Source organism: Myripristis murdjan, chromosome 11 (genome assembly GCF_902150065.1).
Source record: "Myripristis murdjan chromosome 11, fMyrMur1.1, whole genome shotgun sequence".
Taxonomy (NCBI): domain Eukaryota; kingdom Metazoa; phylum Chordata; class Actinopteri; order Holocentriformes; family Holocentridae; genus Myripristis; species Myripristis murdjan.
Genome location: NC_043990.1, coordinates 27643547 through 27657676, shown reverse-complemented (window position 1 = coordinate 27657676; position 14130 = coordinate 27643547). Strand labels below are relative to the sequence as shown.

At 47.4% G+C, this 14130-nt stretch overlaps 1 protein-coding gene across 1 annotated transcript in view; it reads left to right on the top strand.

The window, feature by feature from the left end:
- The window catches only part of foxo6b (forkhead box O6 b), a 30852-nt gene extending 18859 nt beyond the window's left edge, over positions 1-11993 (top strand). The window contains exon 2 of the mRNA XM_030063988.1: positions 10229-11993. Coding sequence (XP_029919848.1) covers positions 10229-11935 — 1707 coding nt within the window. The 3' untranslated portion in view covers positions 11936-11993. The remainder of the gene's footprint in view (positions 1-10228) is intronic.
- Positions 11994-14130: the final 2137 nt, after the last annotated feature.

The window sequence follows — 14130 nt, the reverse complement described above, 5'->3', positions numbered from 1 at the left end:
TTTGAACTAAAAAGCTGTACCTGCATTTAACCTAAGCTAGCATGTGGTGGATCAACTGAATTATCTAATCACAGCTTTAACCCTATAAAGCCATTTGTATCATATATGATACACATTTCAATTCCATTTTTCATTTTCAGTTTAATCAATACTTGACCAAAATACTGTTGTATACCTTTGAACACTTCCCCTGTTCACCCTGGACCATACCATTGGCACTTCAAGTACATATCATATATCATACACCAGAAAGGTTGTGTAATAACATATTTTTGATTTTTATATATATATATATATATATATATATATATATATATATATATATATTTTTTTTTTTTGTTATAGGACTAAATAAAGGGTTCAGTTTCAAAAAATTGGAATTTTCTGCCAATTCTTTCATAGTTCAGGCTTTTTAGGGTTAAAAGTTATCAAATATATCCGTGCTATCATCTTAGGTAGCATTAGCCATAAAGTCATCCATCTGCAGTATTAACCTAACAGGTTTGTGTGTCTGTTTTTTTGTCTAGCATGTTTTTTTATGTATAATGGGGATGGCATTTAATGTTTTTTTTTTTTTTTTTTTATCACAGCTTGAAAGATAGAAATTTCAGAATCTTGTTTTTAGAGCGTTCAACACGGTCAGTAACAATGTGCCCGTCTAGGCTAACTCCAGTTCTCTGATTTTAATATTTTCACTTCACTTCAAGAATTCCATGCATAGCTATGGATTGAGAAAACTGTATGACTTTTAGGTGAATGAAATCTTTTAAAAAACAGTTGGGTACATCACACAGAACAGGGTTTCAGGAACGAAGCCTGACTTTGTTAGTTCCTTAAAAGTTGTGAGGATACGAGGTTTTCATCCGACAGCAGCGATAATGAACTCTCTGTCCTTTTGTCCTTTTTACATTGCATGGGAAAGACCATATGTAAACAATAGAGAAAACTGTTGCGCCTGCTTTTAATCCTTTAGCGCAATTGGCAGCAACTGTGTAGGTTCCAATAAAGACAGGCTGAGGAGAAAAAGCAGGGCAACCGCATACTAATAAAAGAAAAGTAGAGGCAAAAAGTCATCTCATGGTATTTGTTAATCCATACTCTCTCAAAAACATGCGCAGGGGAAAAAGTTCAACATGCAAATACCAACTAACAGGGCTCTGACACTTCCATTGATGGACGTACAAAATGACAGCAGATTGTAGATTTCTGAGAGCTGAGCAATCATTAACATAATTCACGTTTACTTAGTAATTTTTACTGAGTAGATGTTAAATGAGCTACTTTTTACTTTTACTTAAGATCTTGACACCTGCAGTGTTACTACTTTTTAAATTTTGACACAAATTTCAGCAAAGTAACAGTCCTCTCAGCTGGTCGGTGCCTCTCTCACCCCTGGTGTGTGTGGTGGGAGGAGTACTGACTGAAATGTCCTGGAAGGAATGGCCAGCACCACAACAGGAAGGCAGCATCACTCTTGGCCCTTCTGGGCCCATCAGCCTGCCTAGAGCTGGCTGTGGCCCGAGGACCAGGCATCACTGGCACACAGGGAGGATTTTCCGATCCCCTGCCCCGCTTTCAGATGCTCGTTAATCTGCCGGCTCTATTTTTATCTGGCCTCTTCTCCCGCCCCCGGGCTCTCCTCCTCCACTCGGCTCCTTATGTCCATCCGCAGAGGGAGAGGCTGCCTCGGCAGGCCGGCAGCTCCAATTAGAGGCCTCTCCGCTGGGGATTGGACTTGCTGTCCGCCCCCGGCCCCCCAGGCTCTCTTCCCGTCTACCTTTCTCAGGTTAGCCCCAGACATCGCCTCGCTCCCTACCTCTTTCTACCCGTCTTTCCCTTCCTGCCTGCCTTGTTCCACTGTCTTCCCGGAGCAGTGGAGCTCCACAGGGAGTATGGGGGAGTGAAAGGCCTTCTGTCGCCTCAGGGCTGGCTCTAGTCCCTCTGCTGTGCTTTGAGGAGAAACTGACTGGTGCACCTTTTAGGAGACAACCTCTTCTGCTGTCGAGTACTACTGCTGCCGACTCTAACTCCCATACTCCTGTTACAGTGGACACTATTTCTTATTCTACACAGAAAAATGAGGCTTGTAACTCACTTTGGCTCTAGAAAAGTTGTTTTAATCCTGCCTTTTTGAACCATTTTAATACATTCTGAAGTGGTTCTTTATAACAAGGCAATTATTCTACGTAGAACCATTTAAGAATGGTGTTATCGAGACGTGTTCTTCATGGAACAGGTTTGACGACCACAATGTATCATCAGTCATCCATCACTGCACCTTTAGACATTATGTTGTCTATAATGTTTTAATGGTATAGTACAAGCATTATTGTTTGAGTACGAATCTGAATTGCTTTGTCTGTGCCATTTCTGGCCTCGTACACAACCAAGTTATTGTGTTGCCAGAATGGTCCTAGTTACACCGCATTCCTCTGTATGCTTTGACCTATTATTTCCTCCAATCCACCAAAGAATAGTATCTTTTTTTTCTTTCTCAGCTTAGTCCCCCCCCCCCCCTCCAAGTCTTCATGCTCACACCTTCCCCAACCCCATTAATCCCTCAGCCTCCCACTTCTTTATTTCCCTTCAAAGAGACAAGCGCTGCCCGTGACATCAGTCACAGGAAGTGAATCTTTAGCGTTGACTAATTTCCATCGATTGCCTCCAGACAGGCTTAGCAGACGAGACCCATTCCCACACAGAGCCTGGCTGCTCTCATTTAAGTCTCCCCGCCTGCAGAAAACACTCCACAATGAACGCAGTCAGCGCTTTTATCTTCTCCCCCACTCCTGCTTATTATCAAATAAATGCGCGGCATAGAGAGATACCCATTGACAGGACCGTGCATAATGACTCCTGGCTGTGTGAAATGGATTAATAAATAATGGTTGAGCAAGGGGAGAAAACGGCTTTGCCTAGTCCCACTAGTTCTCAACAAGGCGGCGTAGAACAATCCCCACAACGCTCGGCTGGATTGTGCCGGACCACATCTAATGGAGCGCTGCATGGAATTTAAAACGCAACACTCCTTTTGAATGCTCCGTGGAATGCGTCATAAATTAGAAGGGGCTCCTTAAAATGTGGAGCAGGAAGCACTATAAAACCCACTACATGATGTTCCCGCGAATCCTCCAAAGAATCCCCCTCCAACAGACTTCTCCGCGGAGGATAGAGAGGTAAACGCAGCCTATAAAAATGTCCAGGAGCAGAACTCCTCTGCAACCTGTTCCCCCCTCTCGCTGCTGACAGACCTGCAGCAGAAGGTAAATCAGTTTCCTCTCAGTTTCTCGCTTCTGCTTCCACTCTCTCTCGTGAGTATACCGGCGCTTCTCGCTGTAACGCACACATCCTGCAGTTTACAGGTGCAGGCTGTATTGAATAGCTAGCAAAGAGACACACACCGGAGTGCAGATAACACAAGAGGCCTCCTCGTTTTTAACAAAGCATCGCCATCCATCTCCACGCGTTGACATATTGCTTCATTAACACTCTGGGCTTTGTGTATATATCGACAGCGCCCTCAAAATGGGACCGAGTAAAAGTGCTCTTGCTGCCTGCGCTGTAGTAAAGGGGCTTATACAGACTATAAAACCCAAACTGAGTCTGTAATAGTGAAATGTCCCCTGGCTGGCACTGTACCAATGTGCCAAAGTAATAAGTCTGTCTGAGACACGGGGTGAAAAGGTCTCAATCTCCTTAACGCTGGATTAAGGAGCAGCTTGATCAAGGCGTCTTAAGTGCTTCATTTTGGAATCAGGATCAATGACCGCTAAGAAGAATTGAGCTAGGAGCTTCAGTAGGTAGAGCTGATTGAATAGGGTCTAATGACTTCTCTGAAGCCTCATACACAGGAGGAACAACTCATAGATCCTGGCCTCGTTTGAAAATGGTTTTATTTTAGCCATTTATTTCGCTTTCCCCGTGAAAAAACACAGAAAAAGGTACATCTATTCCTCAGCTCCGGCTGTCAAAGGTTGCATACAAAGTACCGCAGCCTGGCATTAAAGTGGACACGGTAACCCACTGAACTCTGGTGAAAAACATGTTTTCTACTGGAGCGGCAACAACAGCAAGGCCCTGACGTGACATGGCGGGGGTCAATCTGGACGTATTTTGAAGACCCGTGAAACCTGTGCTTGTTTTTCTTGGCTCGCAATGACTGCCCGACCAATTATGTCTATCATCACCGCGCCCACCCTCAATCGCGGTGATCCGACCAATCCCCACCCTGTCTCTGTGGTTTCAGGGTGAAACCCAGCTGAGGAGTGCCCAGAATTAACCAGGATTAGCCTCGGATTGTCGGGGATTACTCAGGCTGGAGAGGGATTAAGTATGATTGCCAGTTTTGGGGTGGGAGGGGGCTGGTGGGGGGCAGTATGTGTACGTGCGTGTGTGCGCGCATGTGTGTGCCCATCATATGTGAATGTATGTAAAGTTGTGGAATTGATATCGCTGCGAGTGCGTCTGCTGTGTGTTTGCTTCTACCAGGTCGAGAAAAGAATGGAGAATGAATTGAATTTAATTTCCAGGATTCAGAAAGTATAGGCACTGCATAAAGAGGCTGGGGATGCCAACATCTTTCATGTACAGTCTGATCCCTTGTACAGTCCCTTCATTTATACAATAGAACAGGTTATTACCTAGCCAACTGTTGGAATTATTTGTAATGTGTTAAACTGTTAACTAGTTCACATTTGATATTTTTATTTAATAAAAATATCAAAATATATTTAATCCTTTTTTGAGTGTGGCTAACTTTAACATTGTGTCATAAACGTTAGCTGGGCTTTGTGCTAGGTTTGTGCCCATTCGTCTGAAGGCCTATTTTTCTGCCTGTTATCATGAAAACAAACACCCATTATTCCAAAACTACTATAATGTGAGAAATGTCCATGCTATATATTTGGTTACGTTTAGACAGGGGTTTCCTCAGGTTAGGGTTTGGGGTAAACGGGTGCATGCATTTCCTGGCCGGGATGCAAAGCTCAGTGGGCTATGGGCCTTTGGAGCAATGGGTTTTCGGAATAACGGGCTGTTGAACTGATGGGCTTCCGGTCCAATGGGACATTTTTTGGAATATTGGGGTGTCAGAATAATGGGCTGATGGTCCAGTGGCATGGCACTGCAACTGCAACCAGAGTTACAGTGTTTTGAGATGAACATCAAGGACAACTAATTCACAACTGGATGAAACAATAGCGAATTAACCCTATAGCCTGAAAGCCTGAACTATGAAAGAATTGGCAGAAAATTCAATTTTTTTGAAACTGAACCCTTTATTTAGTCCTATAATAAAATATATAAAAAAAATAAAAAATTCAAAAAATATGTTATTACACGACTTTTCTGGTGTATGATATATGATATGTACTTGAAGTGCCAATGGTATGTGTTCAGAGTGAGCAGGGGAAGTGTTCAAAGGTATACAACAGGATTTTGGTCAAGTATTGATTAAACTGAAAATGAAAAACGGAATTGAAAATGTGTATCATATATGATACAAATGGCTTTATAGGGTTAATAAAAAAATACTGAATTATGTCAAATCTGTCCTGTTAAAATTCAAATGGTAAAGGTGTAGGCTCGTGGTTTATAGTGGAATTTTTTTCATGCCATCCCCTTAACTTCAGTGTTTGTGGCATCAAAGTTTGGCACCAAAGCAAATTTAGAATGCTGTCTCACCCTAATCCTGTATTCCTTGGGAGAAAGAGCTAATAATTCCTAATAATCACATAGCTCAGATACTTGAAAATAACTTAAAAAAAAAAAAAAAAAAAGCCCCAGTGCCTTCTCAGACTGATCACAGCCTGATCGCAGACTGATAAGGTCTAGTTGACAGCCATATTGCCCTGTGCTCATCATCATACTGAACACTGGCCAACATCATCAAATTCATTCAAGAAAGGAAAACCTCGAAAAAAGTCTGGGGCTTTCAATTTGAAAATGTGTAGAAGTCCTGTGTGTAGATACTGTACATCAGTGTGTTCAAGGGCCATTAGCTAACCACTCAGCTGGCTAGCCACTGACTCAGTGGAAGCAGCAGTGTGTCAGGGTCAGGCTCTGTCTCTATTTATGTATAAAACACAGTGTTGGACATGGATATAGTGCAGCCTATTCCCTATGGTGGAGCCGGCTGGATGTGAGGACAGTTTCAGTCAACAGTCTGTCTGTAACAGTCCATCTCCCCCCCGCATTAGCACAGGGGCAAAGGCTGAGAGCAGAGGGAAGGCCCCTCTCCACCTCAGAATTGGTCTTTGGACAAGTTAATATATACACTACACCAGGGTTACACTGACAAATTGGGCTAATATTGGCCTTTTGTTGAAGTGGTAATCTGTAAGTTCCTTGTTTTATTATTTTTTTTCTTGTCTTTTGTGGTTAGCACTCTTTGCTGTGGTGCGCTCTGCTCTCCCCTTCCTAGGGATCACTTCTTGACAATCAAGCAGTGTGTCCAGCACTGTGTTGACTTTTTTCTCCGATTTTCTGTTTGAGTTTCTGTAGGTGGCGCTCTTTGTTTGCTCACCACCGTGGCCATCGCGGCTTATTCTACTTCGGTTTATTCCAAACAAACTGGAAACATAAATCATTTCCTGTGTGCATGAGGATTTTTCCAAGGGAAGACCTACCAGACACTGAGTATTTACAACAGCCAATGTAAAAGGTGCCATGAATTGGCTATAGGCTGAAACTCTGCTGTGTTATAGTAATTATTGACAGTGATAAAATGGACAATTACTATTGTGAAGATTTTGTGGATTATTACTGTAATGACTGGCTATTGAGCAGCTAATGTCACCCACCACTGATATGTTGAATATGATGTAGCTTGATTGATTACATATTTAATGTTGAATTGCTGCTAAATTGTCTTATGGGAGAGCTCAACCTAAATTGATTATGGAGCAGCATTTTGATTAGATTCCACGCCAGAATGTATGGATAATCAGAATCAGAATGAGAATAAATAAATATTAAGGAGAAAAGAGCAATTAGGGGAGGACGGAGTGAGGTACAGTGCACGATTGAAACAAATAATATTTTGAACTTTGTTGAGGATTTGTGATGCTTTTTTTCTTTTCTTTTCTTGTCTTTCTTTTTTTTTTTTTTTAATCTTTTTGTGTTTAGATGATGGGTCTTACAGGTCCTGGGTTCAAATATTTAAAGAAAATCCCATGTACCTGAGTTTCAAGCGATTCCCAAAATGGAAAGCATTTAGGCAAGCCATTTTAATGTTTACAGACGTTTTACAGATATCTATGGGAAGCCCTTAATCTGAAGTTATTCCTTGTGCAGTTTTCATGGAAGCTTTCCCACTGTCAAAATACGATTCAGGGGGGGAGAAATGCTGAATACTGAACACCTTTCTTGATTTTTTTTTTTTTTTTTTTTTTATGAAACTGTTTGAAGATACTGAATATCACAAAAAAATATTTCTCATTGGCAGCTCCAATACATAAATATCAAAACTAATTAGTTGAGCCCTAATATTTACGTTATATTGTGCAGATAGTTGTGAGATTACAGTACAATGTATCAGTAGGTGTAGGAACAACAGTCTACTCTTGTGGTATAATGGTTGTTCTGGTAGTTGTACGAATACTGTCTCTCCTCACACACAAACACACACGTGTACACACACACACACACACACGACTTGCTAATCACTGCTCGGTACAGGTAGTGAGGCGTTGGGACTGCTGGTGATTGAGCCTCCCCGGTGGATTGGAAGCAGGAATCTGACAGACTCAGATAAAAGGCTGTTTGGAGTTGCCTGCAGCATCAAACAGCATCAGCCGCCTTCTTGCCTCCTCCCTCTCCTCCCCACCATCACCACCGTCACCTCCCCTCTCTTCATTTCTCCCTCTTTTGGTTTACTCTGTTGCCATGGCTACGCCCAGCCGGAGCCGTCATGTTGTTGAGGAACCTGTCAGGGCGCCGCTCTCAGATCACCTGACGTGGGTCGCCTCCATCGGCGGCCTCTTTCACACGGCGTCATCGGTTTCAATTTGGCTTTGATTAAGTCTGCGCGGTGCGGCGCGGCCGTGGCTGCGGAGTGCGGTCCGCCTATTTTGTTGGTGAGCGCCGAGCTTGTGCAATTTCACAGACGGCGCATTTTGGAGAGGACCCCTCCAAGGGGCAGGAAAAAACAAAACACACACACAAAAAAAAAACCCAACAAAACATAAATACATCTCATCTATCCAATTTCCACCTCTGTGAACTCAGCGTAGTCGAAGCAGCGTGTTTTGAGTAGAGCTTGGGACGAAATTACCTGTTAGGAGTCATGCTGAGTGGCTGGGGGTGGGTTGTTGGAGGTGGGGGGAGTTGTTGTGGGGTCTTTTTAACACGAGCGAGAACGGTGCATGGGATGCAACGCTGATTTGCAGCCCACTTAAAGCTGAATTTCTCCCGTAAACATTTCGCGAGGAGCCTATTACCCGCTGCTCCGGATGCTGCGCTTTTTCATAACAAGCCGGAACAACAAAGAGGCATCACCTCTTTCAGGTGGCCGTCCAGTTCTCAGCCGTGCAAGCTACATCAACTGGGGGTGGGGGGCACGGGGGGGGGTGAAACACATATGCTGACTGTATGGATTGCGCCGAAGGGTGAACGATTAGCTGCCCCGCGAACACAGATGTGCATCTCTTGCTGTTTTTTTTTTTTTTTCGGGATATTTGGTTGACTTTCCATGCGAATGAGCGAAGAACGAAGGTTGGGAGGGGTGGGGGGGGTGGGGGAGGGCAGCAGGTTGGAAATTGTGTCAGCACAAGGTGATGAGAGGATGGATGCGGAGCGGGAGAGAATGAGCAATGCCGTGATCAAGAGACACTGGGACATGGAGAGGGAGATGAATGGGGCTGAGAGCAGGAAAATTGGACAGGAGGCGGGGAGTGAATGAAGATAGAGAATGGCTTGAGATATCAGGAGACAGAGATTGTGAGCTATGTGTAGGTAATAAACAAGGCAGAAATAGATAGATATCTCCAGAGAGAAAAAGAAAAGTGTGTGTGCATGTGGGGGGGGGTGGTGGAAGACGAGGGGTGTGTGTGTGTGTGTGTGTGGGGGGGGTGTTTCTCCCAAAAGATCAGAAACAAGAGAGAAGGTAAGAGGGAGAGAGCGAACTAGAGAAAGAAAGGGGAAGGCAGACGAGCGAAAAGGGGGGGGGAAGCTGGAGCAAGTGTGTGAATAATGATACAAGCAGGGAAGATTTGGATGAACATGCTGTACTTAGACTAACTTGGCCAGCTGAGATGATGTGTATCCCCGCTAAGCTCTCCTTTAGGCGGGCTTAGATCTCATCAACTCACTCCAGGTTGGCACCGGCTTCAAATGCTGCTGTGGAGCCCTGGATTAGCTATAGAGCCATCACTCAGACACTTAAACACGGGTCTGTGGAGGCTTATCCTACACACATCTAACCCCCCCCACCCCCCCACCCCCACTGCACTAGCACCACCACCACCACCACTCCCCTTCAAAGCCAGTCGGAGGAAGACTTCATCATAATGATATCCGCACAGCCGTCATTGCCCGCGGTCATGTTAATTGTGCCATGATTTTAAAGGAGGTTAAATGAGCACGTCTCTCCCCTCATCCCTCCCTCACTTCCTTCCCCTCTGTCTTATTCCAGCCGTCTGCATGAGTGTATGAGATGCTTTTTTTTTTTTTTTCATTCTGGTGCTCTTCCAGATCTTCTCCTGCCAAAACCCCCCCCCCCCCGCACCCCTCCCAAGTCTCCCTCCCTCCATCGCTTGCTCCCTCCCTCCTTCCCCGTCTTTGGCTGGATCTCTGGCTCTCATATTTGGAGGCCCTGCAATCGATATGGGCTGTCTGTGATTGGGTTGCCTCGCGTGATTCATTTCTGTAACCTTGGTGATGGTTTGATGTGGAGGCTGCACCCATGTCCATATTATGACTCAGTGAGCGCGTGCAGAGAGGAGAGGCTGGTCAGGGGAGGTATCGATTGGTCCTTCACTCTCCCTGCCCTCTTTACTCTCCCCTCCATCTCCCTCTCTTTCTTTATCCATCTTTTTTTCTCTCTCGCCGTGCAGCCTTGATAGTTTGGCCATAATTTGAAATGACTTCGTGTTTTCAAGAAATGATGATTTAACCCTAAATGTTCCCTCGGGTGTTAATGTTTATCTCTTTTTTTTTTCCCTCCCTCCCTCTTTTCTCCCTCCTCCTCCTCCTCATCCTACATCCCATCTATCTCTCTCTGTCTTTCCAGAATTCAATCAGACACAATCTGTCCCTGCATACTCGCTTCATCCGCGTGCAGAATGAAGGGACCGGAAAGAGTTCCTGGTGGATGCTGAACCCAGAGGGAGGGAAGATGGGGAAGGGACCCAGGCGACGGGCTGCCTCCATCGACAATGGCACCAAGTACCTGAAGACCAAGGGTCGTGTCAGCAGGAAGAGAGCAGGGGCCATGGGGCTGGGTCGGGGCCAAGGACATGGGGCTGGGCCTGGGATACAGGGCTCCCCAGAACATGGCAGTCCTGCAGGGAAGGGAGGTGTAGGCATAGGAGGGGAGGAGTATGATACCTGGACTGATCTCCATTCCCGCACCTCCTCCTCTGCCTCCACGCTGAGTGGCTGCCTGTCTCCGATCCTGGCCGAGGCAGAGGCTGATGAACCAGAGGAAGGGGGTCTGTCTTGCTCAGCTTCACCCCGACTTTACCCAAGCCCCACCAGCACCCGCTCCCCAGCCCTGGGCACTGGGGGCCACTGCCCCTCTGTTGAGCTTCCTCAGCTCACCGATCTCACCGGGGCAATCAGTCTAGATGAGAGCGGCTATTCCCAGCCGCCACAACTCAAATGCAATGGTTACCCCTACGTGCCTGGGCCCAAGGCAGAGGGTTCCTACTGCGGGCCCGTCTATGGACAGCCGTCCATAGGCATGCTGCGGCACCACACCCCCATGCAGACCATCCAGGAGAACAAGCCGGCCAGCTTCCAGCGCCCCCTGAGGGGCTACTCAGAGAACAACGCCTTGCAGAGTCTGCTGACCGGAGGCCCTCAGTACTGCAGCAAAGACATCGTGCTGGGCCAGGGACGGGACACACATGCACTAATGACACAGGGAACCAATGGCGTTCACAACCAGCACAGCCACAATCAGAGCCGCAGCCACAATCATAACCACAATCACAGCCAGGAGCACGCTCACAATCCCAGTCTACATAATGGCCACGGCTCGGTCCATGACCAGAACACAAGCCACCATCACAACCACAATCAGGGTCACAAACACCACCCCAACCTCGATTACAGCCACAAGCCCCACCCGGCCCACGATTACAGTCATAGTCACGAGCAGAGTCACAAACTAAACCCCAGCCATGATCACACCCCTCGCTCAAGCCAGAGCCACATGCATAGCCACAACCCCCTTAACCCCATGCACAGCGGCCCCCGCCCCCAGGCCCTCTCCCCTCGTGTCAGCACTGACATCCTGCAGCCCTACAGCCTCAAAACCTCCAACCACTACGGGCCCCGCCCTCACCTCCCAACATCACCGTCCCTGCCGCCCAACCCGGCCGCTGTCATGGACGTTCCGCAGGATCCCTGCCGTCTGGCGTCCGCCCCCCACCCCCGTCACCAGCCTTACCCCGGGGCCCTCCACCAGGGTATGACCGACTCCTGGCTCAGCTACTACCACCACAGCCACCAGTCGGGGACCTCTGGTTACCAGGGGCAACAACACAGCTCCCACAGCAGAATGGCTGCTGACCTGGAGATGGAGAGCATCCCCACCAGCCTAGACTGTGACGTGGACTCCATCCTCCTCAATGACTTTATGGACACAGAGGGTATGGACTTCAACTTTGACGGCTCTCTGTCCCAAGGCGTGGGCATGGGCATGGGCATGAGCTTAGGGGCGTTTGCTTGCCCTCCACCGGCACACAGCAACCAGAGCTGGGTGCCAGGGTGAACCCGGGCCCAAGGGCTCGGACAGAGACACGACAGGAACGCTCACCCACCAGTCCAGGCTGCAGGCGCTGGTGGGCTGTACCCTTGGACTGACTGTGATTCTGTTTCTCTGAGACTGTAGAACAAAATACGTATTGTCATTTGTTTCCTGGGGAGTCCCTTTAACACCCCCTTTCCCCGCCCTTGTCTTACTCTCTTTCCCCCCTCTCTTTTTAATGCCTTGTGTCTCCATATTGAGCCTGCTCCCCAATGCACCCAGTGCTAAAGCCCCCCCACCCCCCGGTTTGTGTCCTTCAGTTTGTTTGCTCTCCTCTCAATCCCATCCTGCCTGTCCTAAGCTCTCAAGCACTTTACATCCATGCTTTCATACAGATGCAGTAACACAAAGACCAGGGGAAGTCACATTGTGCGTTGGCTTAAGTTTAATGTATGCAATCCACTTTACAGTATTATCTCCTCCTAAAAAGGAGGCGTTGTTTTTGACTTGAGAAACAAGATCAAACAGCTGCATAAATATCTGCTGGGGTAGAGGTGCTCTCCGAAATGGGGGGGGGATGTTAGAAGGCAACGGAGGCTTTGAGGTTTGGGGGGATGGAGCAAAAAAGAAAGGGTGCAGGAGAAGAGGGGATGCAAGGATGACGGGGATACAGAGGAGAAGGCTACTCCAGGGTCAGTGTGACTTGTTTTGTCTCTGGTGGATGGCGGCATTTCCAGTACACTTCAGCGCAGTCCAGGAGGACAGTCATCCATCAGACGGCCAACAGCAACGCTCCATTGAAATGCAACGTCCCTTCTTTAATTTCCAAAGTAATGCCACAGTGATGCATCACTATTGCAAATCTAATGCGCCACTCTGTGTTTTTTCAACCCCCCCCCAACACACACACACACACACCCACCCTCCCTTCACCTCCGGACACGCCGGCTTAATGTGTTTTGGCGAAAGTGATGATTAAAGTCACTCTGCACTAAATGGGGGAGGAATTGAAAGGGAGGGGGGATACGGGGAGGTGGGGCATGGAGGGGAGATGATAGGAGAGGAGAAATGCAAATATTCCCTCTGTGCCTCTTCCTCTCCATTTTGTGGATTTATGTAGCTTTCCCCATAATGAAATAAGCAACGATCAGAGCCTGCTGTACATCCTGAGGAGCTCTCTGATTGGCCTGCGCTGGGCCGCCTCGGCGTGGCTCCTTCACCGGCTGACCCCAGAACAGCTTAGTGAGCAGCCGTGGTCAGGCCGGGATGTTGATGGAGCTGCCGTCCTCAGACCCCGGGCCAACCTTGTCTAATTCACTAACACCCAGGTTCAAGCCCACTACGTGCTTTTTACTCCTGCGAATTGCACACTGATGAACAGCGTCAGCAGATTACTATTTGGTGCTATCTCCTCTTCCCAGGCTGCCTCCTATCGCGCCGCCCCATCCCGAGGTTACTCGGAGGGTAAACAAGAGTAATTAACCGCCAAACAAGATGGATGATTTATGCAAGTGCGTGTATTCGCTCATCGGCACAAAGTCATAATTCTTCCCCTAGCCAAGCGCAAAGGAGGGCAATTTTTGAGAGGTGGTGCCCAGCGACGAGGTAAAGCGGCTGGCGAGCGACATGCTCACGGCGAAGCCCTTCCACCGGCCCCTTTACCGGCGTTCCCCCCCGCCCCGTTCTGGCCATAGCTTTACTTTGCTGTCGTCTTTTCTTGTGCTCGTTCCGTGATTGTGCAGTTGTCCGTCCTGTTTCGATGCAGCGTGGATAGAAGCTTTGTGTGCATTTTTATTTTATTCCAGAGGGAAAACAGGCGAGGGGGAGCGATCGCCAACCCTCGTCCTGGCACCTGTCCCACTCAAGACAGAGAGAACAGGAGCAAGAGGGAAGAAGGAAAGTCGTTAGATACAGAGAGAAAGGGGACTGAACGGGAGGGAGGTAGATGAGTAGGCAGGATCTGTGAGACCGGGAGAGATTTTCCAGCTCGGTAGCTTTCTGTAGAATTGGCTGTTTGAATCAGGCCAAATGTCAAGTGCTACTCAGCCAGCTCCAGCGAGCTTCGACCAGAAAGCCACTTCTCTCCCCTGATCAAGGACAATGACGGGTATTTTCATACACGTTTCCTTTTGCTTTCTTCTTTTCTTTTCATGAGTTAAGATGGCCCATTGTTGTAACCCGACTGTAATTTGTTCTCTGGCCTGTGTGCGCTTGTGTGT